At 43.1% G+C, this 25,282-nt stretch overlaps 1 protein-coding gene across 1 annotated transcript; it reads left to right on the top strand.

Annotated features, from left to right (window-relative positions):
* On the top strand, positions 1–25,189 carry LOC121577182 (caldesmon). The gene is made up of 16 exons (XM_041890948.2): positions 1–342; positions 1,103–1,208; positions 8,845–8,982; positions 9,391–9,781; positions 9,900–10,628; positions 11,288–11,308; positions 11,470–11,520; positions 11,789–12,064; positions 14,615–14,749; positions 15,798–15,841; positions 15,945–16,017; positions 16,395–16,529; positions 16,888–16,992; positions 19,737–19,805; positions 23,109–23,148; positions 24,871–25,189. The coding sequence occupies exons 2-16, from the start codon at positions 1,135–1,137 to the stop codon at positions 24,885–24,887; spliced, it is 2,298 nt and encodes a 765-aa protein (XP_041746882.1). The 5' UTR covers positions 1–342; positions 1,103–1,134; the 3' UTR covers positions 24,888–25,189.
* Positions 25,190–25,282: the final 93 nt, after the last annotated feature.

Raw genomic sequence — 25,282 nt, 5'->3', positions numbered from 1 at the left:
CTAGAGGGAGGGAGAGCGTGTGAAAAGAAGGACAAGGCAAAACAAGAGGAAAGAGTTCTAGGAAGACAGTCTGAGCAAGAAGGAGGGAGGAGGAGAGAGTGAGAAAGAGAGAGAGGGAGGGAGCAAGCAAGAGAGTAAGGAGGGAGGGAGGCTGAGCGAGAGAGAGAGAGGGAAGAGACAGGCTTTGCCTTTTCTGGTAGTTATAGTTGCTGAAAGAGCAAGCAGGAATTCTTTGTGCTGTAGCAGAGAGAGCTGAGATATAAACCAGACTGTAGAGTTGATATACTGAGAGAGGAGTGAGTGCTGCCCATGGACTAAGCGTCGCTACTCACTACAGCTAAGGTATTGTATAGCTATGGGACGTTTCCTCCTATTCAGTAGCGCATAGAGAGCCAGTGAATGTCGTAATGCTGAGTGGTGAATGTTTCTTGGGTGGTCCTACTTCGAGTCATGTCCAGTGAATGTTAGTGTGTTTCTGTGTTGACTGGGGACCTTATCTTGTGTTTTGTCTTCACTTTGTGCTTGTTTTGTTTGGTAGAGTTTCCATCCCATAGGGATTATTAGCCTAGTTAGTCCCAGAGAATTGGGATTGGAATGATGATGATAATCATGATGATGATGATATTTCATCATATTTCTATTTATGTATATTATTTATTTATATTTATAATTATTTATTTATATATTTATTGCGGCATTAGGTGTGACAACTAAGAGCTCTGATGTGAGAAAAGCAGGGGTTGGTTATACCGCAGCAGCTTTAAGTACCCACATTTTTTGCAGGTCTTTACTGTGTCATGCTAATGTGAATGAGTTACAAGCACTTCATTACCAATGATGTCACTGTCAGGGTTCTTCTGATGTAAGGTCAAAGTCAAAGGTTATGTCATTTGACTTCAAAATAAATACAGGAGTTAAACATATGGAAAGTGTTGAGGCTAGATTTGGCATACACACACTACAGACAGGGCCTTTTCACTTATGGCATCAAGGAAAACCTTTTTGCACATCCTCATTTCAGCATACTGACCTCTGTACAGAGTAGAAATTGTGTAATTGTGTAATGACGTTAAACTCACCAGTCTGTGTTGGTTTCTTTCAGTCTGAACACAGAAGAAACGCTCACCGGCCACCATGGATGACGACTTTGACCAGCGCATGGAATTAAGGAGGCAGAGGCGTGAGCAGATGCGTCTAGAGGCAGAGAAGTGAGGAACCTGTCTGTCTAATACACACACACACACACACACACACACACACACACACACACACACACACACACACACACACACACACACACACACAAACACCTCCTGCTTAGTTCAGTGAGGCCATGGTCATTCTGTACATTCTTCAGATGTGTGTGTGATAATATTCAGGTAGGATGGATGTATGCATACTTGTTACTATGCCATAAGGTAAATCAATCATTATTCAATCAATCAACCTTTTTTACATCAGCTGTTGTCACAAAGTGCTTTACAGTAACCCAACCTAGAACCCCACAAAGCAAGCTGAAGCAGAATAGATGTGTTCCAGTGGATATAACATGGATGATCTGATATGGATTTTCAGTACTGGTACCCCGTGTATATAGCCAAGTTATCTTTACTCATTGTGTATTTATTTCTCCTGTTATTATCTTTCTATTATTTTTCTATTTTTCTATTTTTATTGTTGGCAAAGGCCCATAAGTAAGCATTTCACTGTTAGTCTACACCTGTTGTTTTACGAAGCATGTGACAAATGAAATGATCTAATATGGTGGATGAGCTTTAAGCCCAACTGTGTGCTCTCCTCCAGTTAAGCCCATTGCCTCCTCTGAACCCAGTAAGAGTTCTCTGATCTCTATGCCAAACTCATCCTTCTCACTGGGCATTTTACTGGTAAACCTCAGTCAGGATTTATTGTATCTATTGTCATGCAGGTACACTTGTATGCACACAGAGGATAACGTGAGAAGTCATTCCAGACAGCTTTGGGCCCGTCTCCCATCCCCTGAATCACAGGCTGGTTAGTTTCAGTGGTGTCCAATTCTAATCGAAACCTGACTATTTGACTGACTGATTTACTGCAAACAAACAAACTCTATAGATGTTCTATTTTGGCAGTGGATTTGTTTTTGGCTCCTAGAGGCTTCCATTCTTCAGATTGTAGGGTTGCCCGTCTCTCCTTGCTTGCTATAGGGTACTGTTGTTTGTTTTGTATGAGCAACCATCACTCTACATCAGCTTCTAAGTCATTCTAACTTGAACAGATGCAGGCTTGCCTAGATGTCCATTTTGTTGCCATTGGCAGGCAAGCCATCGATTCTGCCTATGATTAAACCGTACATATTCCGTTACACTTTCCACTGTTTAGGAAATCTGGTTTTACTGTGAATATTTACGTTTGCTATAATCTAACATTCAGAAACATAAGTGGTTTTGTCATGCTCATGAATGCAGTATTATGGTTATAGAGAATACATTAACAGCATTAGAGGTTTGTTGGAATGAGACTGGCGAGGCCTTGGTATGCAGAGTGTTTACATTATGCAGAGTCATGAGACACTTTCCCTTTCTCCTGTACCTCCCATAGTCCAGCAGCCATATATGGGCGTGTATGCAGATAATGGCCAGTTGTGCTTGTACAATTTGAGTGTGTGTACTGTGTGTGTGTGCATGTTTGTGTGTTGATGTGTTTGTACACTCTTAGAATAAAAGGTGCTATCTAGGATCTAAAAGGGTTCTTCGGCTGTCCCCATACGAGAACCCTTTGAAGAACCCCTTTTGGTTCCAGGTAGAACCCATTTCAGTTCCATGTAGAACCCTTTACACAGAGGGTTCAACATGGAACCCAAAAGAGTTCTACCTGGAACAAAAGGGTTCTAACTGGAACCAAAAAGGGTTCTCCTATGGAGACAGCCAATGAACCCTTTCTGGAATCCTTTTTTTCTAAGAGTACATCCAAACATGTGTGTGAGTGTATGTGTGAAAGCACAGTATATGTACTGTAAGTGTGTCTGTCTTTGTCTGATCTATGTGTTGGCCCAGCAGGCCCTGTGCAGTAGACAGACACAGACACAGACAGAAGACTTGGATGATGTAGCAGCAGGCTGAAGTGATGACTGCTTGATGAGCTCTATTGCTTTGCTCATTCGTTAGTGAACAGATTGGCTGGGCTGTTTGGAGAGCTCGGGCCTCCGTCTGTGTGTGTGCGTCTGCAGTCTAGCTCTGCTCCCTGTCAGAGCTCACTCCTGTGGGTCTGGGATGTAGCTGCTCAGCTCCTCTCCTGCTGACTGGACAGGACAATACTGACAGTGACCAGATGATACCCAGCTCACCTCAATACTTTTCTTATATTGAAGCTGATTGTAATGTCCTAGGTACAACAGTGCATATTGGCGTAGTCTGCTGGATTGTTAGCTTCTTTCCTGTATTGTCGTGCACAGGTCATCAAACTGATTGGTTAACTTAAGGCTCTAAAGTCAGATATTAGGCTTCCCTGGCAAATGCTACTATGTTTGTTGTTCAGTTAGTTCAAGATGATGACCGCATGTAGGGTAGATTCTTTGGCCCAAATGCATTTTTAATACTACAAAATGCACAATCTCTTTAGCTCTGTTGCCTCTGTTACCAGGGGAACGAAGTTCAACAGACAGAAAGGGGATGGTGGAAAAATCTGCCACTCAAGCCAAAGTATGCTGTAGAAAAAGGGGGATAGTTAGAGATCTAGGGGATAGTTTACTGTTAGCAGACATTGCCCAGGTGTGTGTGTGTGTGTGTGTGTGTGTGTGTGTGTGTGTGTGTGTGGAATTGAAGGGCGAGTACAATCGTTCCCAGACAAAGTCACGAATTACTGCAATGCATCATCTAAACTGCCAATGTGACCACGCCTAAATGTCAGTTTGGGTCTAGAGGCTTTCGTCCAGCGAAGAGGAATGGTAATATTGCTCAGCAGGAAGCACCGCCAGTGTGTGTGTGTGTGTGTGAGAGAGAGAGAAGGAGAGAGAGAGAAAGGGAGAGAGAGAGAGAGAATAGAAAGGGTGCAGAGAAAGAGAGCGATTCAGTAGTTTAGCTGTGAGTTTGGCCATTATAATGCAGAAGTGTTCTGCAATCGCAGAGTGTGAAAACGTCAGCAGTGCTGCACGTGTGCTGGACTGATCAAACTGAAAAGTTAATTGGAATTTATGTCTTCAAACTTGGTTTAAAACATGTCCAGAACAGAGCAAGTATTCCCAATTGGAGTATCAATCTAAAAGTGTCACATCTCCATCACCAGTCAAATAGAATAGGCTGTTTTCCTATTTTGTCAATGACAGCATCTGTATTGTTGGATACAGGAGGGCACTCTCTGTCTTATGAAGGAGATAGCGATCAGTGCATTGTTTGTTTGCGCATTTGCCTACTACATGTACTGTATGTACAGTATTATCAGAAGTCCCATCAGCCCCTGCTCTGGCTGTGGTCTGAAGGGCGGGCCTGCAGTTTTCTCACAGTCCGGCTCCTGCCCTGCATTTCCTGTGCAGCTTTACACACACACAGAGCCTCGCTGCAGCACGGCCTGGACCCGAGGAAACGTTGTAGACGCTGGAATGTTTTGACTGCTGTTTTTATTTCAGAGCTGACAACTTGAGTCTCTTTCTCTCTCTCTCTCCTCCCCCCCAATTGTTATAATCTGTAACATATCAACATGAGTATGTACAGTATGATGGTATTCTTGAAGATAAATACTCATGGTTCTCTCATCTCTGAGTGACCTTTGTCATTCAGAAAACCTGCGCACTTCCTCTCCTCCACAACATCTGTAAATCATTGAGTGTGTGTATACACACTACATGCCCAAAAGTATGTGGACACCTGCTCGTCGAACATCTCATTCCAAAATCATGGGCATTAATATGGAGTTGGTCCCCCCTTTGCTGCTATAACAGCCTCCACTCTTCTGGGAAGGCTTTCCACTAGATGTTGGAACGTTGCTGCGGGGACTTGCTTCCATTCAGCCACAAGAGCATTAGTGAGGTCGGGCACTGGGCAATTAGGCCTGGCTCACGGTCGGCGTTCCAATTCATCCCAAAGGTGTTCGATGGGGTTGAGGTCAGGGCTCTGTGCAGGTCAGTCAAGTTCTTCCACACTGATCTCGACAAACCATTTCTGTATGGACCTAACTTTGTGCACGGGGGCATTGTCATGCTGAAACAGGAAAGGGCCTTCCCAAAGCTGTTGCCACAAAGTTGGAAGCACAAAATCGTCTAGAATGTCATTGTATGGTGTAGAGTTAAGATTTCCCTTCACTGGAACGAAGGGGCCTAGCCCGAACCATGAAAAACAGCCCCAGACCATTATTACTCCTCCACCCAAATGTACAGTTGGCATTATGCATTGGGGCAGGTAGTGTTTTCCTGGCATCCGCCAAACCCAGATGCGTCTGTCGGACTGCCAGATGGTGAAGCGTGATTCATCACTCATGAGAATGCGTTTCCACTGCTCCAGAGTCCAATAGCTGCAAGCTTTACACCACTCCAGCCGATGCTTCGTATTGCACATGGTGATCTTAAGCTTGTGTACGGCTGCTCGGCCATGGAAACCCATTTCATGAAGCTCCCGACGAACAGTTCTTGTGCTGAAGTTGCTTCCAGAGTCAGTTTGGAACTCGGTAGTGAGGATTTTTACGCGTTACGTGCTTCAGCACTCAGCGATCCTGTTCTGTGAGCTTTTGTGGCCTACCACTTTGCGGCTGAGCCGTTGTTGCTCCTAGACATTTCCACTTCACAATAAGAACACTTACAGTTGACCGGGGCAGCTCTAGCAGGGCAGAAATTTGACGAATTGACTTGTTGGAAAGGTGGCATCCTATGACGGTGCCACGTTGAAAGCTCTTCAGTAAGGCCATTCTACTGCCAATGTTTGTCTATGGCGATTGCATGGCTGTGTGCTCGATTTTATACACCTGTTAGCAACGGGTGTGGCTGAAATAGCCGAATCCACTAATTTGAATGGGTGTCCACATACTTTTGGTGAAGTAGTGTATATATACACTGAGTGTACAAAACATGCTCTTTCCATGACATAGACTGACCAGGTAAATCCAGGTGAAAGCTGTTAAATCCACTTCAATCAGTGTAGATGAAGGGGAGGAGACAGGTTAAAGAAAGATTTGTAAGTCTTGAGAAAATTGAGACAAGGATTGTGTATGTGTGTCATTAAAAGGGGAATGGGCAAGACAAACGTTTTTCGTGCCTTTGAAAGGGGTATGGTAGTAGGTGCCAGGCGCATTTTGGGTGTTCTGAGGGGGGGTGCACCTCAATATTAGGAAGGTGTTCATAATGTTTTGTCCACTCAGTGTAAATACAGTGCATTCGGAAAGTATTCAGACCCCTTGACTTTTTCCACATTTTGTTATGTTACAGCCTTATTCTAAAATCAATCTACACACAATAACCCATAATGACAAAGCGAAAGCAGGTTTGTAGAATTGTTTTTGCAAATGTATTAAAAATAAAAAACAGAAATACCTTATTTACATAAGTATTCAGACCCTTTGCTATGAGACTCGAAATTGAGCTCAGGGGCATCTGTTTCCATTGATCATCCACTTGTGGTAAATTCAATTGATTGGACTTGGAAAGGCACACACCTGTCTATATAAAGTCCCACAGTTGACAGTGCATGTCAGAGCAAAAACCAAGCCATGAGGTCGAAGGAATTGTCCATAGAGCTCCGAGACAGGATTGTGTCGAGGCACAGATATGAGGAAGGGTACCAAAACATTTTTGCAGCATTGAAGGTCCCCAAGAACACACTGGCCTCCATCATTCTTCAATGGAAGAAGCTTGGAACCACCAAGACTCTTCCTTGAGCTGGCCGCCCAGCCAAACTGAGCAATCGGTGGAGATGGGCCTTGGTCAGGGAGGTGACCAAGAACCCGATGTTCACTCTGACAGAGCTCCAGAGTTCTTCTGTGGAGATGGAAGAACCTTCCAGAAGGACAACCATCTCTGCAGAACTCCACCAATCAGGCCTTTATGGTAGAGTGGCCAGACGGAAGCCACTGAGTAAAGGGTCTGAATACTTATGTAAATGTGATATTTCCATTTTTAAAAAACTCAGAAATTCTAAAATGTTCTATAAACCTGTTTTTACTTTGTCATTATGGGGTATTGTGTGTAGATTGATGAGGGAAAAAAACTAGCTACAGCATTCAAAGTAGTAGTAGTTTTAAGGGTGATATGAAAAAAGAACTGTTGTGCACATTCATGTTATAAATGTATCATTCAATTTATCGTTGTCGTGATAATTCAGTCAATTTATGGTGAAATGGATTTAGGTTTCTCTTTGTTTCCAGTTGATGAGCATTGTACTCCCCCTATTTTTGCTCTCTGTCTCTTTCATCTCAGTGACGTTTTGATTCACAACACATATACACCTGTGTGTGTTATCAGTCTGACCTTCCTCCACCATGACAGCATGTATCCATCCATCCGCCGGATCTGTAATTGGTCTGGAGGTCAGATCACTGGGAGACAATATGTGGTGTGTGTGGGAGGAAATAGGATCAGGGCCCTGGATGGTGGATCAGTACAGGGTCAAGTGTTTGACTGACAAGAATGATAATGAATCTTTTCATAGTTTGTGAGACCGTCTGCACTATTGTGCAGTTTAAGGTCTATGGCTGGATCATCTCTCTCAAAGTAGTAGGAGGCTGTTGGTTAGAAGGATGAGCAGTCTGAACCTTAGGGTTTTAGTGTTAGTCTGAACCTGTGTGTAACTCTATTTAGCATGTTCTTTATGAATGCTTGCATAGGGTCTGTAGTGTAAACCCATCTGCAAATGAATCAGTTTTAGACAGCTCTTTTAAAAGTTGTGGCTGTATATAAGGTGTCTTAAAGACTTTATGTACTCTATATAATCACACTTTCAGACGTAAGGATTAGGCCATGACTACATGGCAGATTTAGTGTCGTAGAAAGAACGGAGATGGAATTATATAGGGAACACACATACACTGGTGGAAAAGGTACCCAGTTGTCATACATGAAAGTAAAGATACCTTAATAGAAAATGACTCAAGTAAAAGTGAAAGTCACCCAGTAAAATACTACTTGAGTAAAAGTCTAAAAGTATTTGGTTTTAAATATACTTAAGTATCAAAAGTAAATGTAATTGCTAAAATATACTTAAGTATCAAAAGTAAAAGTATAAATCACTTCACATTCCTTATATTAAGCAAACCAGACGGCACCAGGGGCATGCTCCAACACTCAGACATAATTTACAAGCGAAGCATTTGTGTTTAGTGAGTCTGTCAGATCAGAGGCAGTAGGCATGACCAGGGATGTTGTCTTGAGAAGTGCGTGAATTGGACCATTTTCCTGTCCTGCTAAGCATTCGAAATGTAACGAGTACATTTGGCTGTCAGGGAAAATGTATGGAGTAAAAGTCAAAGTTGTCAAAAATATAAATAGTAAAGTACAGATACCGAATAAAACTACTTAAGTAGTACTTTAAAGTATTTTTACTTAAGTACTTTACACCACTGCACACATTATTATAGACATACTACATACATGCTGTACAGAAATGCCTTTAAAGGAAGTTTTCAGTCCTGTAGGCTCTTCTCAGTCCAACATACAATAAATGTCCTTCTGTAAAACGCTTGATGAAACAAAAATGAGATTTCTTACAATTGTTATGTAAACCACTGTAGGTGAAAATAATTGTAGTGATGGTTTGGTACGTATGGGAATCATAATGATATGCAATAGGCATTGGGATAATATCAGTAATTTGTATGGCAGTAATAATTGTACGCAAAAGGCCAACATCTCTCATTCATTTATGTGTATGTCTTGGCTTGTTTCAGGGGCTTCAGCACAACTGATGATGATGAGGAGGTGGCTCGCGAGCGGAGGAGAAAGGCTCGTGAGGAACGATTGAAAAAGGCAGAGATGGAGGAGTCTAGCAGCAGCACCATGACAACAGAGGTCAACAACACTCACAGGTACAGAACACAGGACACCCAGACCATGAACAAAATCCTCGAAAAAAAAAAAGTATTCTACAAATGTAGGTAGAACCACCCCATTCACTCTATTTCAAAAGGTTTTCTCCCTAATGAAGAAGACCTTGATCTATAGAAAGATCCCATCTGGTAACAATCATATAAGTTCCAGTGTTAAACCATAGATCAGGGTTCTTCAATTCCGGTCCTGGAGGGCCGAAACACCTCTGTTTTTCATCCTCTCATTCTAATCAGGGGCTAATTCAGACCTGGGACACCAGGTGAGTGCAATTAACTACCAGGTAGAAATAAAAAACAGAAGTTTTTCGGCCCTCCAGGACCGGAATTGAAGAACCCTGCCATAGATTGTCCATAACTAATTCATTCTGTTTTCCCTTCACTCCACAGTGTGACAGAGACAGAGTCCTCCTCCACCGGTGCAGAGGTGAGCTCCTCATCAGGTGGTGGGGATGACGTGGCACTCCTGGACCGCCTGGCCAAGCGGGAGGAACGCAGACAGAAGAGGTTGAAAGAGGCACTGGATAGACAGAAGGAGTTCGACCCTACCATCACCGACGGCAATGAGAACAGCCAGGAGGAGACCTCCTCTAGCAGGCGCCACCAAGGCACAGAGGAGGAGAAGGAGGAGAAACCAGTCCAGGAGGAAGTAACCACTAACTCCTGGAGTAGAGAGGAGGAGAAGGAGGTGAAAGAAGAGGAGGCGACGCCAAAGGAGGAAGAGCCTGAACCCGTCACAGAACCTGAGAAAGCTGAGGAGGTGGAGGAAGAGAAGAAAGAGGTAGAGTATGACTTCCTAGTTCCTTCCTACTTCCTACATTAAAGGGCATAACTGTTGGATGGGAGGTAATTGTATTTACAGGAAGTTATATTGACACAAAATGTACTTTATCTCATAGGAAGAGGTTGAAGAAACGCAAATAGTACCAGACACATTTATTGAATTTGTTGTACCCGCTGCACCACTACAAGAGTGCGGGTTTGAAATATCCATAATGCCCAAGATGGTAGTAGAGGAGAAAGCTGTTGAAGAGATATCTAAGAAAGAAGAGGAAGAAAAACAGAAAAAGGAGATGGAAGAAAAAGAGGCTGCAGCAAAACTCAAGAAAGAGGCTGAGGAAAAGGCTGAAAAAGAAAGGAAAGAAGCTGAAGAGAAAGCTGCACAACTCAAGAAAGAAGAAGAAGAAAAAGCTGCACAACTCAAGAAAGAAGAAGAAGAAAAAGCTGCAAAATTGAAGAAAGAAGAAGAAAAGGCTGCAACACTCAAGAAAGAAGCTGAAGAAAAAGAAAAGGCTGTAGAACTGAAGAAAGAGGCTGAAGAAAAAGCTGCAAAACTCAAGAAAGAGGCTGAAGAAAAAGAAAAAGCTGCAAAACTCAAGAACGAAGAAGAAAAATCTGCAAAACTCAAGAAAGAAGAAGAAGAAAAAGCTGCAAAACTCAAAAAAGAAGAAGAAGAAAAATCTGCAAAACTCAAGAACGAAGAAGAAAAAGCTGCAAAACTCAAGAAAGAAGAAGAAGAAAAAGCTGCAAAACTCAAGAACGAAGAAGAAAAAGCTGCAAAACTCAAGAAAGAAGCTGAAGAAAAATCTAAAAAATCTAAGCAAGCAGAGGAAAAAAAGAAAGCGGAGGTATCAGGGTGACTTTTAGGATGATTGCCTCCATTCAAATCCTGGATAACTCAAATGTTCCTCATTAGTTTCTTACAGGACATGTATCTACTGTATCATAATACAGTATGCTCAATAATACATTTCTAATCAAGATATTTTAAATTACACATGTAGAGGATATATTTGGGTTATCCAAGTTTTGCTGCGTTTTATGTCTTCACTGTTTGGGCAGATGATTGCATCTTCCATATCCACATTCTCCCATGCTTTAAGGTGTGGTTACAGATCACAGAGTGGTCACGATGTGTTGCTTTGCATCATTGATCACTTGGGCAGTTGTGTCATAGTCTGGTCCCAGATCTGTTTGTTCTGTCCTACCAATTCCTATGGTCATTGTCATGCCAAACTGAGCCATAGAAGTTGGCACAAACAGATCAGGAACCAGGCTAGTTATGTCACAGTGTTGTCACAGTGTGTGTGTGTGTGTGTGTGTGTGTGTGTGTGTGTGGTCAGCATCAACGTACCTCTGCATTGCTCTCACCTTGCAGGCTGGAGTGGAACAGCATTGTATGGCAATGGCATCCAATTTGCCTGGCTTCTACAGTTTGCATATGTAGATATATTCCACAGTTATCTGACTTCTCTTGTTATATTTCCCTTTGTTCCTGCCCACCAAGGAGGAAAAGTCAAAAAAGCGGGTAAGATCAAGATTAAATGTAGAGTCAAATTGACCATCACATATATATCACACTTTCTATAAAAATCATAGATTGTAAAAATATCCATATAATGTTGGACACAATTTTGTTTATATTTTATAACTTTGTTTTTGTTTCATCATTGTTGGACGTTGATGCAGGAGGCTGAGAAGGTGGAGAAACCGAAGTTAAGATCAGTGAAGAAAGACGAGGTGAGTCATGTTCTATCCATCCGACAAACAGTTTCCTTGTTATACCTGTTTGTTGCATTCATCAATTGTTCTATCTATCTCTGCTTTTTATTGGTGTATAACTCATCCATTTGTTGCTCATCCACTGGTCCATCACTCACCAATTGGTTTCCATTGGTGAATCCATAGAGATAGATTAAGAATGTTGGATGGGGTAATCTCATTCCAATTCTATGGGTCTATCACTCATCCATTGGTCTATCTATCTGTGCTCTCTATTGAACCGAAGGAGTCCACCCCCTCCAAGCAGCAGAACGGAGGTGTGGCGCGCTCCACCGAGGCCGAGGACCAGGAGCGCCTGGAGGCTGAGCGTAAGCTGGAGGAGCTGAAGCGGCGTCGTGACGAGGCGGACAGCGAGGAGTTGGAGAAGATGAAGCAGAAACAGCAGGAGTCTGAGGCCGAGCTGGAGGAGCTGAAGAAGAAGAGGGAGGGGAGGAAGAAGATCATTGAGGAGGAGGAGAAGCAGAGGAAGACAGAGCTGGCAGAGAAGAAGGCCAAGGAGCAGGTGGGTGGGGACTGGGGACGTACAGACAGACAAACAGATGGGTGGGTGGGGACTAAGGATGGACACAGACAGGTGGGAACTGGGGACGGACAAACAGACAGATGTGGAATGGCGCTGCAGTGGATAGCAGCCGTTTTACGGGCTCCTGACCAATTCTGCTATTTTGTGTGTTTTTTTTAATGCTGATCTTAACTTCTTTTGTACATAATGTCTCCGAAAACAGCTTCTGGAGATCAAAACAGCTATCACTAACCTCGATTTGGATGACAATTTCTACTTCAACTAGTCTGCAGCTCTGGACGTTCTGTTTACTGGATCAGGCCCTATTCCCCGGGACTCGAAAGAGGAAGCGACGGAGCAAAAGAGGCAGATGAGCCGGCATCCTGACGAGACTACGTTGGCGACCAAATAAACTGCCTCTACCCTCCATTCTGTTTGGGAACGTACAGTCACTAGAGAACAAACTGGATGAGCTCCATTTGAGACTATCCTATCAACGGGACCTGGAGAACTGTAATATTCTATGATTCTCGGAGACGTGGCTGAACAAGGACATGGATAATATACATCTCGCTGGCTTTTCCATGCATCGTCAAGACCGGTCAGCAGCCTCGAGTAAGATGGGGGGAGGTCTCTTTGTTAACAACAGCTGGTGTGCAATCAGACCATACTGTTTACTAAGAGAGTTTTCATCTATATTTTTCGTAGCTGTCTATTTACCACCACAAACCGATGCTGGCACTAAGACCGCACTCAACCAGCTGTATAGGGCCATAAGTAAACAAGAAAATGCACATTCAGAGGCAGTGTTTCTCATGGCCAGTGATTTTAATGCAGGAAAACTGAAATCAATTTTACCTCATTTTTACCAGCATGTCACCTGTGCAAGTAGAGTCGAAAAAATTATAGATCACCTTTACTCCACACACAGAAAAGTATTAGAGGTTCTCTCTCGCCCTCCCCTTTGCAAATCTGGCTATAACTCTCTCCTCCTGATTCCTGCTTACAAGCAAAAACTCAAACAGGAAGTACTAGTGACGTGCTCAATACAGAAGTGGTCCGATGAAGCGAATGCTAAGCTACAGGACTGTTTCGCTAGCACAGACTGGAATATGATCTTGGATTCATCCGATAACATTAAGGAGTTTACCACATCAGTCACCGTACGTACACATCCCAACCAAAAGCCATGGATTACAGGCAACATCTGCACTGAGCTAAAGGCTAGAGCTGCCACTTTCAAGGAGCGGGACACTAACCCGGACGCTTATAAGAAATCCTGCTACGACTACGAGGTGGTGAGGGTAGGTAACAACACATCCGCCACGCTGACCCTCAACATGGGGGCCCATCAGGGGTGCGTGCTTAGTCCCCTCCTGTACTCCCTGTTCATCCACGACTGCGTGGTCGTGCACGACTCCAACACCATCATTAAGTTAGCTGAGAACACAACGGTGGTAGGCCTGATCACCTACGACCATGAGACAGCCTATAGGGAGGAGGTCAGTGACCTGGCAGTGTGGTGCCAGGACAACAACCTCTCCCTCAACGTCAGCAAGACAAAGGAGCTGATTGTGGACTACAGTAAATGGAGGGCCGAGCATGCCCCCATCCACATCGACGGGGCTGTAGTGGAGCGGGTCGAGAGCTTCAAGTTCCTCAGTGTCCACATAACTAAGGAATTAACATTGTCAACACCAACACATTCAAGAAGAAGGCACGACAACGACTCTTCCCACTCAGGAGGTTGAAAAGATTTGGTATGGGCCCTCAGATCCTCAAAAAGGCAACTGCTTGGCATATGACCGCAAGTCGCTACAGAGGGTAGTGCGAACAGCAGAGTACATCACTGGGGCAAGCGGTACCGATGCACCAACAGGAACCAACAGGACCCTGAACAGCTTCTACCACCAAGCCATAAGACTGCTAAATAGTTAACCAAATAGCTACCCGGACTATCTGCATTGACCCTTATTGCACTTACTCTTTTGACTCATCACATACGCTGCTGCTATTGTTTATTATCTATCCTGTTGCCTAGTCACTTTATCCCTACCTATATGTACATATCTACCTCAATTACCTCGTACCCCTGCACATCGACTCAGTACTGGTACCCTGTGTATAAGTTATAGTAAATCATTGTGTATTTATTCCTTGTGTTATAATTTTTTTCTATAATTTTTCTATTTTTCTCTCTGCATTGTTGGGAAGGTTCCATAAGTAAGCATTTCACTGTTAGTCTACACCTGTTGTTTACGAAGCATGTGGCAAAAACACATTTGACAGACAGGTGGAGACTGTGGACAGACGGCAGACAGACAGGTGGGGGCTGGGGACGGACAGAGAGGGATCTAGTTGAAACAGAAGCTAAATGCTCTATGAGCAGCTGAATGATCAAACAAATGTGTTTTCACCCCATTTCAGACCGTTCTCTTCCATTTCGTGCCTAGTGAACAACCCTAACCCTAGCTTCATGTCCACATCCCGGTTGAACCCTAACCCTAAAGATAACAATGGTTAAATGGGCCTTTGCTCTGGTTCTAACAGGAGGAGAGGAAGAGGTTGAAGGAAGAGATAGAGCAAAGAAGAAAAGAGGCTGCAGAGAAGAAGAAACAGATGATAGAGGAATCGGGCGACGGAGACAAGAAACCCTTCACACTGGGTGTCACGCCCAAGGGCAAGGTGAGGTCCTATAGGCTACAACTACAGCTCACCCTGTGATGATATCATTACAGTAACTGAGAGAGATCTGTTGGCAATATACAAAAACTATCGTCTATAGACATTGTGTTCATATTGATGTGCAATGTGTTCCCACAAAGCAATACAATGTCTTGAGTAAAGATCCATTGAATTATTCTCATACAAACATGACAACTGTTATGTGTTTCCAAGTTTGATACATACTGCTGTCTCTTTCATTGTTAAGTCGGTTTCTATTTCCGCTGATTGATAGACAGCTTTTCATAAAAACATAACATCTCTATGACAAGTACAAAATTAGTGATGTTGCTGCTGGTATCACAAATGTGCTCAAATATGGGTGTTTAGAGGAGGTCTAGGACTGGGAGGAATTTACTGTGACGAGTATTTTAGGAGCTTCCACAGCCAGCAGTATGAGGAGTGTATGCGTGTGTGTGTGAATGCTTTTGTGTGTTTGTGTACATGTGTGCCTGCCTGAGTGTATGGCGTGCGTACGCGTGTGGGTGCATGCATGCGTGCGTGCGTTTGTGTGCACACTCGTTTTGGACTTGCCATTTATCATAAACAGCAGTTCTGGGTTCCCAGCCCGTGGCTCAGGGGCTGACAGGACCCTGCTTATACTGGCTCTGTGACAGACTGACTCCTCAACACAACACTGAGTCACCACCACTGGGTTCACTTTGTTCAGATCACACAGAACTAACTACCCAAGAATGGTAAGAATGTTAGTCAAAAGGGAGAAAGGAAGAAAGATAAATGGAGAGAGAGGGACAGAGGAGGAGAGACAGAGAAAGAGAGAGAGAGAGAGAGAGAGAGAGAGAGAGAGAGAGAGAGAGAGAGAGAGAGAGAGAGAGAGAGAGAGAGAGAGAGAGAGAGAGAGAGAGAGAGAGAGAGAGAGAGAGAGAGAGAGAGAGAAAGAGAGAGAGAAAGAGAGAGAGAGCACGCAGACATTTGCATCAGCTGTGTGTTGCATGTCAATAATGTGTTTACAAGTGTAATCAAGTTAGTCTATTCTCTGTGTTTTTAGATTGGGGAGAGGGCAGAATTCTTGAACCAGAGATCCCAGAAAGGGTGAGCATTCCTTGCCTTTTACTTCTACCATGGTATTCATGTAAACCTTCAGTCTAGAATGTACTGCATTGTACTCATGGTATGTGTGTTCTTGCTCCTACAGCTGTAAGACATCACATGCTCCTATTGTCTCCAAGATAGGCAACAGACTGGAACAATACACTGCTGCAGTTCAGGTGAGGCACAGACACATCCTAAATGCTACACACATACTGTATACATAGTGTTCCAGGGCATCTTAAGGCCTACTCATCATGTCATAAGATGACAGAATGAGTATGTGGACACAGCACTAAAAATCCAATAAAAGCTAAGAGGCAGAAATTAGGTGATTGTATCATCATTGTAAATGAGAATAGGTTCTCAACTGACTTTTCTGGTTAAATAAAGGTTAAATAACTAAATCAACAGAATACAAACACAATCACTTGCCTACCAGTTTCTCTTTTTTATTTATTTAAAAGTGGCATTATATTGATGTCTGACTGTAAGTCGCTCTGCTAAATTACCAAAATGTAAACATTTATGAAATGTCTCCTTTCCCTGTTCACAGACCAACCGGGATGTGAGGTCTCCCAAGTCTCCAGTCTCAGACCTGCCAGAGACACCAAGTATCCGCAACATCAAGAGCATGTGGGAGAAAGGGAACGTTAGGGGGGCCACTGAGAGCCCCAAGCCTACGAATAAGGTAAGGGAGAAGAGAGAGGGATGGGGAGAAACGGATGAAGGAGAGAGAGCGTGTGGGAGAGAGAGAGGGGAGGGAGGGGGAAGGAAAATAAGTGCGGCAGGTAGCCTAGCGATTAAGAGAGTTGGGCCAGCAACGGAAAGGTCGCTGGTTTGAGTCGCCGACTAGGTGAAAGATATGTTGATGTGGCCTTGAGCACTTAACCCTAATCGCTCCTGTAAGGCGCTCTGGATGAGAGCGTCTGCTAAATGACTAAAATGGACAAATGTAAGAAGAGATTGGGAGACAGGAGGAGAGAGCGAGAGAGCGATCGCTGACTGTATGTCATGAATGACAGCCTACCTCTCCATCTTCTTCCCAGGATGCTGCTGATATTAAAGTGGGTGTGGCTGGACTGACTAAAGGCTGGGGCAAGAGCCCAGCAGACACTGGCAAGGCAGCTGCAGCCGCAGCTGAGAAGGCTGAAGTAAGGACAAACACACGATTGAGCTCTTTAACTTGAAAATATGGCTAGCTGTACTCTAGTGACCCCAAATGGTAGACATGGTGAGTGCACGTCTATACGACCATCCATTTGTCTTTCAACCTGCGGCCTACACTAGTGTAAACACGCTGAAATAGGATTTGTATACACATCACGTCAGACGTGGAGACACACTTTTTACAAACGGTCTGGGAGCACTGCGAAGGTGTTGCCTGCTGGTCAGCTTCAGATTCAGATTGAGTGTTTAATAGTCACATGTACAGGGTTGCAGGTGCGATTGCAGGGTACAGTGAAAAATCTTAGGCTCCGAGCTCCAACATGCAGGACTAAGTGAAATATAATAATGAAAAAGGTAATAAAAAACAACAACAGTAGAAATAGCATCATAACTGTAGCAGTGATGAATAAATCAATGTTTATTAGGGTGGAGGCAGAGTAAAGACTGGTGGGGGAGGGGGGGGATGACCATAGGGGGAGCAGCAGTCAGACTAAATTACCATTGAGGGGGGGGACCAAGTGAAATAAAATAATAAAAATAATAATATACATATTAACAACTGCAAATGTGAAGAACGTCATTGGGGTGGGAGCAGAGTAAAAGTCAGTTGAGGGGGTGGGGGGAAAATGTCCATAGAGGGAACAGCAGGTAAGGTAAGTCCATAGGGGGAGTAGCAGGGGGAGGGGTGAGCAGGTAGCTGACTAGTGGTGGCTATTCAGCAGCCTGATGGTCTGGGGGTAGACATTATTGGCCAGTCTTCCAGTTTTCGCCATAATGCTCCTGTGCCACCCACGTCTGAGTGATGGAAGCGGGGAGAACAGGCCATTCCTCCTCCAACAAACTTTACAGTTGCCACTATGCATTGGGGAAGGTAGCGTTCTCCTGGCATCCGCCAAACCCAGATTCGTCCGTTGGACTGCCAGATGATGAAGTCATCCAGAGGGGGAAGGAATGCACTCCAGAGAATGCTTTTCCACTGCTCTACAGTCCAAAGGTGGCGAGCTTTACACCACTCCAGCCGACGCTTGGCATTGCACATGGTGATCTTAGGCTTGAGTGCGGCTGCCCGGCCATGGAAACCCATTTCATGAAGCTCCCGATGAACAGTTCTTGTGCTGAAGTTGCTTCCAGAGTCAGTTTGGAACTCGGTAGTGAGGATTTTTACGAGCTACGTGCTTCAGCACTCGGCGATCCCGTTCTGTGACCTTGTGTGGCCTACCACTTCGCGGCTGAGCCGTTGTTGCTCCTAGATGTTTCCACTTCACAATACGAACACTTACAGTTGACCGGGGCAGCTCTAGCAGGGCAGAAATTTGACAAACTTACTTGTTGGAAGGGTGGCATCCTATGTCGGTGCCACGTTGAAAGTCACTGAGCTCTGCAATAAGGCCATTCTACAGCCAATGTTTGTCTATGGAGATTGCATGGCGGTGTGCTTGATTTTATACACCTGTCAGCAACGGGTGTGGCTGAAATAGCCAAATCCACTAATTTGAAGAGGTGTCCACATACTTTTGTATATGTAGTATACCTCCCTAGTTCTGCCCTCTCCACACCAGCCACTCTCAAAGGCAATATTTCACCTTGCTTGGGCTGGATAGTTATTTTAATTAACCCTATCTTACAGCTGATAGAGTACGATAAGAGTACATTCAAGTATGCGTACAGTACACCATGGCATATGTGGTTTATGGAAGTGTGTAAACAGTGTCTTGAGGGGACGTTTTAAAACTTTGTCACATTGTGACTCTGTCTGTATTTGAACAATCAAAAAGGTCAAGTCTCTCAAATGTTTTCAGTTGACGACCAGTTTCATAACAAACTTTTGCTTTCTCAAAACAGTTGATTTGTTTTCATTTATAATTTAGATCAAAACTAGAGATTTAAACTAGATCATTTATGTGTATAACCAATGTGTAGGATACAGGTATCCTAAATTGGATGTATATCTAAAATAAATGCCATATCCAGTGTGATGGGTGAGTCCATTTGAGACAGTCAGTGTGTCCTATTCTTTATAGCGTGCTAGCAGGCTAATCTTACCGGTTCTATTAGAGACAGACAGAACAGTATGTGAGACGTACTGTTGATTGGCAAGCCACTTTGTTCGAACCTGAAATTTATGAGGGGATATCTTTAGTCCCATTCCTTCTGGCCACAAGTAGAGCCAAGTCGCTTTTACAGGAACGCTACAAGGTTTCCCTCTCATGGAGAGAAGTTGTATAGCACTCTTCTGTATGTTATATGAAATGTTTAGGTTAGATTTGAATTTAGCTTTTGAGGTAGGTTATTTCTTTTGAGAAAATGTCTATCAATTACTGTTGTTTAACAACTAATTTTATTTTCCTCTCTTCTACTTTACTAGCTCTGCAGTTTTCTTCCTCTTGGTCTTCCTCTGGAACTTTCCTTCCTTCTGTACTTTTCTGTTCTGTCTTCTGCTTGATTTTATCTGTGGGAAAGGTACTGTACGATCCAAACAGTTTGTCATGTTAGCAATATGCATCTGATATCTTTAAAAAGTACTTTCTTGAATGTGCCATTGATGGAAATATCTACATTTTAGTTAATCAATAAATGATTAGCAATTTAGTCATGATCATTCACCAACAATTGATGCACTTCTTAGCATCCACCGTAGTTCCATCCATGCTTTTGTTCAGATTAAATGCACTATAGCCTCACTATGGCTTCTTCCCCACATCACGCTCTACTCTGTGTTCTCTTGCAGGACCTGAAACCTGTTGATGTGGGCAACAAGCGCAGCCTATGGGAAACAAAGGGCTCCTCCCCTGCCAAGGTGAGCTAGTAGATCAGATGATGGCCCTGTCCCGAAACAACCCCTAGCCCCTACCCCCAGGCACATGGATAACTGAGAGGATTTGGTGGGTGTAAACAGTATGGTGATAGCTCCACCCTCTTATTGTCTAGCTGGATTTTTGACATATTGTGAACACCTGTCCATTCTCTCAGATCTCCACAAGTGTTGGGTTTAGGGTCTAGGAGTAAATGTGGGGTTGGGCAACAGTACTGGAGTATCTACAGTGTGTCAAATATGAAATGCTTGGCTTTGGAACAGTGTCAGCACATTTAAGGAACTTGACCAAAAAACTTTAACAGAACGTTTCCTAAAAGTTCAAACATGGTTTCATTTCATTTCAATTTTGGTAATGTTCTAGGAATGTTCCCCAACTGGTTTGACATTGAGAATGTTCTCAAATAGTTCCAAGAATGTTAAGAAACAATGTTCTTCTGTGGGAATTTCAGTACTTTAGCATAACGTTTCCTACAGGTTTCCTCATGGTTCTATTTAAAGTCATGTTCTCAGATTGTACGAAGAACATGAAGAAAACTTTCCATAAAAACCACAAGAGAAATTTCTAAGAATGTTATTTAAAAACATACATTACCAGTCAAAAGTTTGGACACACCTACTCATTCAAGGGTTTTTCTTTATTTTTTACTATTTTCTACATTGTAGAATAATAGTGAAGACATAAACTATGAAATAACACATATGGAATCATGTAGTAAGCATAAAAGTGTAAAACAAATCAAAATATATTTTAGATTTTAGATTCTTCAAAGTAGCCACCCTTTGCCTTGATGATAGCTTTGCACACGCTTGCCATTCTCTCAACCAGATTCACCTGGAATGCTTTTCCAACAGTCTTGAAGGAGTTCCCACATATGCTGAGCACTTGTTGAAAAACAAATGATAGTCCCACCAAGCCCAAACCAGATGGGATGGCGTATCGCTGCAGAATGATGTGGTAGCCATGCTGATTAATTAATTAATTAATTAAATCACTGACAGTGTCACCAGCAAAGCACCCCCACACCATAACACCTCCTCCTCCATGCTTTACGTTGGGAACTACAGATGCAGAGATCATCAGTTCACCCACACCGCGTCTCACAAAGAAACTGCGGTTGGAACCAAAAATCTCCAATTTGGACTACAGACCAAAGGACACATTTCCACCGGTCTAATGTCCATTGCTCATGTTTCTTGGCCCAAGCAGGTCTCTTCTTATTATTGGTGTCCTTTAGTAGTGGTTTCTTTGCAGCAATTCGACCATGAAGGCCTGATTCACACAGTCCCCTCTGAACAGTTGATGTTGAGATGTGTCTGTGACTTGAACTCTGTAAAGCATTTATTTGGGCTGCAATTTCTGAGGCTGGTAACTCTAATGAACTTATCCTCTGCAGCAGAGGTAACTCTGGGTCTTCCATTCCTGTGGCGGTCCTCATGAGAGCCAGTTTCATCATAGCGCTTGATGGTTTTTGCGACTGCACTTGAAGAAACTTTCAAAGTTCTTGAAATGTTCCGTATTGACTGACCTTCATGTCTTAAAATAATGATGGACTGTCGTTTCTCTTTGCTTATTTGAGCTGTTCTTGCCATAATATGGACTTGGTCTTTTACCAAATAGGGCTATCTTTTGTATACCCCCCCTACCTTGTCACAACACAACTGATTGGCTCAAACGCATTAAGACGGAAAGAAATTCCACAAATTAACTTTTAAGAAGGCACACCTGTTAATTTAAATGCATTCCAGGTGACTACCTCATGAAGCTGGTTGAGAGAATGCCAAGAGTGTGCAAAGCTGTCATCAAGGCAAAGGGTGGCTATTTTGGTTACTACATGATTCCATATGTGTTATTTCATAGTTTTGATGTCTTCACTATTACTCTACATTGTAAAAAATAGTAAAAATAAAGAAAAACCCTTGAATGAAAGGTGTGTCCAAACTTTTGACTGGTAGGGTACGTTCCGTTCTCAGCATCAACAAAACTCTCTATCCTCTATCTTGTTTAGAGTGTTCAGGTGTGTTGGCCGTGGCCACTAATTGGCCACACCTGATCTTATTGAGTGCTTGTTTCCTTTGACATGGGGTCTGTTTGAATAGACTGAAATGAACCATTTTGTATGCGCAAAAAAACATGGCATGCTAGCTTCATCCTGGTGTCGCAGTGGACTAATTCCATGAATAGAGAACAGAAGATTATAGGTTTGAATCCTAATGATGCTGTGTCACAATAAAAAAGAATGATTAATGCCTAAGGAAATTAATTTCCATATGTCCTATCAAAATAAGCTAGCAGCGTTATTAAAAGTCTTATTGAAACATTCTGTGAAAGTTTTAAGGAAGTTATTAAAAAACCTCCCAATAACCTATAATTTCCGTCCTCAGAGTGTTAGTAAAACATTCTCAGAACCTAAAACTAAATGTTCCCAGAACAAGCAAAATGTTCACTTCTGTTCTTAGAACGTTTAAAAAACAGTTCAGTTTTACCGGTCATGAAGTGTATGGCTTCATTCCCACAACCTGTGAAACCAAAAACATACGTTCCCACAACTTCCAAAGTACCAAATGCGCTAGCTGGGAACCAATCAGAACAGAAACAGGAACAGCTCTGAATCTGATTAGATGTATTCTCTTACCTCACTCATGTGGTTTGGATTCCCACTATGTCTTATCACATCAATCACCATATCCCATTCTCACATGCAGTATTTCTGTATGTACAGTATGTGGCAATCCTTAGCTTCCATAGTGGCATTGACTAGATGAATAGCATTCTGGGAACTGTTGGAGCTCTTCTGATGTGGCTTTTCACCATTGATGTTTCATCATGTCAAATTTTAAATAGTGGCCTTTGCAATCCTATTCTGGGAAATGCTCTATATGTTATGTGAAGGGAGGTATGGATTGCATTGCTCAGCAGTTTGGTGCCAAGGCTAAATACATCTGGGCCAGTCAGGACATACATGTAGTCATAGACTATAAGCACTGGGACAGAATGTATCCGCCCCCCACCTCATTCCACTCCTCTAACACAGTTATGTTCAATTCAGGTTTGCTGATACATCGTTTTTACACTTTCTTCACTCTCACCTCCTGAGTACACTCCTTGTTTGAGTCAGTTTAGCATATTAAAATGCATGACCCTGAACTATATGACATTTGAATAAGTAATAATGATTGCCCCTTGGTAAGACATGATACACCCTGAAATACAGTCATTTCACTGGTAAAGATGAGATGGTTTAGTAACTTCTTCCCCTTTTTGTTCCCTCATTTGTTTTCTGTTAGCAGGTGACAGTTGGAGGCAAGAGCAAATCTGTCACAAATGGTAAGTGAGTTTTCTCACCATGATGTGAATGTGTGCGCTTTTCTGAACCTGTTGTGAGTGACATCGTCACAGAACAAAAGAAGGTGAGGCTAAGGAAAGGTTTTCCCTTCTGAAGGACACACCCACACCCACACATACCTTGAATTGATTTCCAACCCCCTATGGAGCCAAGTGTCCATAACTCCTACATCTGTCCTCCACTCTGTGCCCGAGTTCGCTGGCCACCGTAAATCAAATCCTTTGGACGGACATATTGTGCATGTTCCATCACCTCATTGCATTATTGTTCTATATTTAAAGGGCCTGTTCCCACTGACATTGTTTCCCTGTGCAAGGAACCTGTCATGCTCCTCAGATGGCTGTCACTGTCTTGCGTCCCAAATGGCATCCTATTCCCTATATAGTGCACTACTTTTAACCAGAGCCCTATAGGCCCTGATCAAAAGTAGTGTACTACATAGGTAATAGGGTACCATTTGGGATGCCTCCACTGTCCTGCGTAGTTCACCCCACGCCACCTGGACCTGACGAATACTGTGCAGACTGTTGGCATGATGCCACGCATGCCACAGTGCAGCTGCTTGTATTGTCACATTACTGTTGCATTATGCCCGTAGGGCTGTGGAGGATTACCAGCCGTTTAAGCGGCAAAGTAGCCTCACTCACCAGGCTTTTACACTCAACATTTATGTTGTAAAGGCTTCTACTCTTACAGGGTCAATTGTAGTTGCTTACTGTATAATCTCAGGGGGTGTTGAGTGAGACTAGCAACAGTAGATACTGACAGGTCAAAGAGATATGATTCCTATGGGTATCAAGTTGTTATGTTGATTATGCAGTACGCGTTTCTGCCCAAGTATCTTTCTCACTACAGTGCTACTTTTTATAGTTCCCCTATTACAGTATATACTGTATCATTAGTAGCACCCTCAGCCCAGTCTAACCCAAACTAGGGATATCCCTCTCAGGACCTCAAACACCCACTGTCTGAGTCAGACCCTGGGGGAAAGGAAAAGCTGTCGCACTCTCTTGGGTGTCACCCTATCTAGTGCCCCCACCCTTGCAACCTTCCCAGTTCTTCAGCTGAAATAGCCCCCTGGGAATGAATTGAAGGGCAAATGACATTGTTAGAGCTATCAATCACTCAAACTAGTGTCACTGCAGGGACCTCAGAATATGTGTCAACAGAGGTAGCACTTACTGGGTCTGATATACACAGCTGCACACACACACACACACACACAAACACACACACAAACACACACACATACACTAACACACGTGTGCGCACATATGCACGCTTGTACGCAAACACACACACACTTCACTGTACTTGAACTTGAACACACGCACGCACACGTTTGTACGCGCATGCGCACACACACACATACATTTTGATGAACAGCTCTAACATTAGATTACTCGTTAATCAATCAGTGTCTCTATTAACACCTAATAAAGTTTGATAAGCTATGGCATATTATGAAGGAGTGGATACATATTTCTCTCTGGGAGTTAGAATTGAGTAAGTGAGACTCACTTAGAAGTAGAATTATACTTTACTATATTATTTTAAAGTGATTCTAACATTTTTAAGAGTTTGTCTGTACTCGTTGTTCTCTGTTTCCTTGCATAGTTTTGCCACTTTTTGCGACTTTTTGTTTGTGACATTTTGTGACTTTTCCTCAGGACTAATGATCTTTTCCCCCTTATCTCTCTCAGCAGGTGTGGGACGCTAATGATCCAAAGTAAAAACCCTGAGGAAGAAGCCCAAACGGATGAAATAAAATACTCTACTATTCATAACCAAAAATATCTCCATAACAGCCTTGCAGGGGTTGGAACCGAAATTATTTTCCAATATTTTAGTTCTGAACAGAACCATTATTTTTTTTGTTCCGTTCCACTGTTCCGACCAGCAAAATAAAGTTCTGAACCGGTTCCCCCAAAAGTAATGGTTTATAGTGTTCCTTTCTGTTCCTTTTTAAACCTCTGAAATCAATTTTTATACATTACTTCACCAATCAGTGCAGATAGAACAGCTTGCTATGGAGCGGGCAAGCTATAGTTGTTTACATGCATTGGACAGACAAGTGTAGGGCGAGATGCGACTGAAATGTTGCGGGTGGGGAGA

Source organism: Coregonus clupeaformis, chromosome 11 (assembly GCF_020615455.1).
Source record: "Coregonus clupeaformis isolate EN_2021a chromosome 11, ASM2061545v1, whole genome shotgun sequence".
NCBI classification, from domain to species: Eukaryota; Metazoa; Chordata; class Actinopteri; order Salmoniformes; family Salmonidae; genus Coregonus; species Coregonus clupeaformis.
Note: the sequence above shows the minus strand (reverse complement) of the source record. Positions and strands in the feature narration are given on the sequence as shown.

Bases quoted from the DNA above. Each gene is read 5' to 3' on its own strand.
- LOC121577182 (XM_041890948.2), top strand. From the start codon at position 1,135: ATGGATGACGACTTTGACCAGCGCATGGAATTAAGGAGGCAGAGGCGT. The intron at 8,983-9,390 runs GTACAGAACACA...TTCACTCCACAG, and splicing joins GAGGTCAACAACACTCACAG to TGTGACAGAGACAGAGTCCT. The intron at 15,842-15,944 runs GTGAGCATTCCT...TTGCTCCTACAG, and splicing joins AACCAGAGATCCCAGAAAGG to CTGTAAGACATCACATGCTC.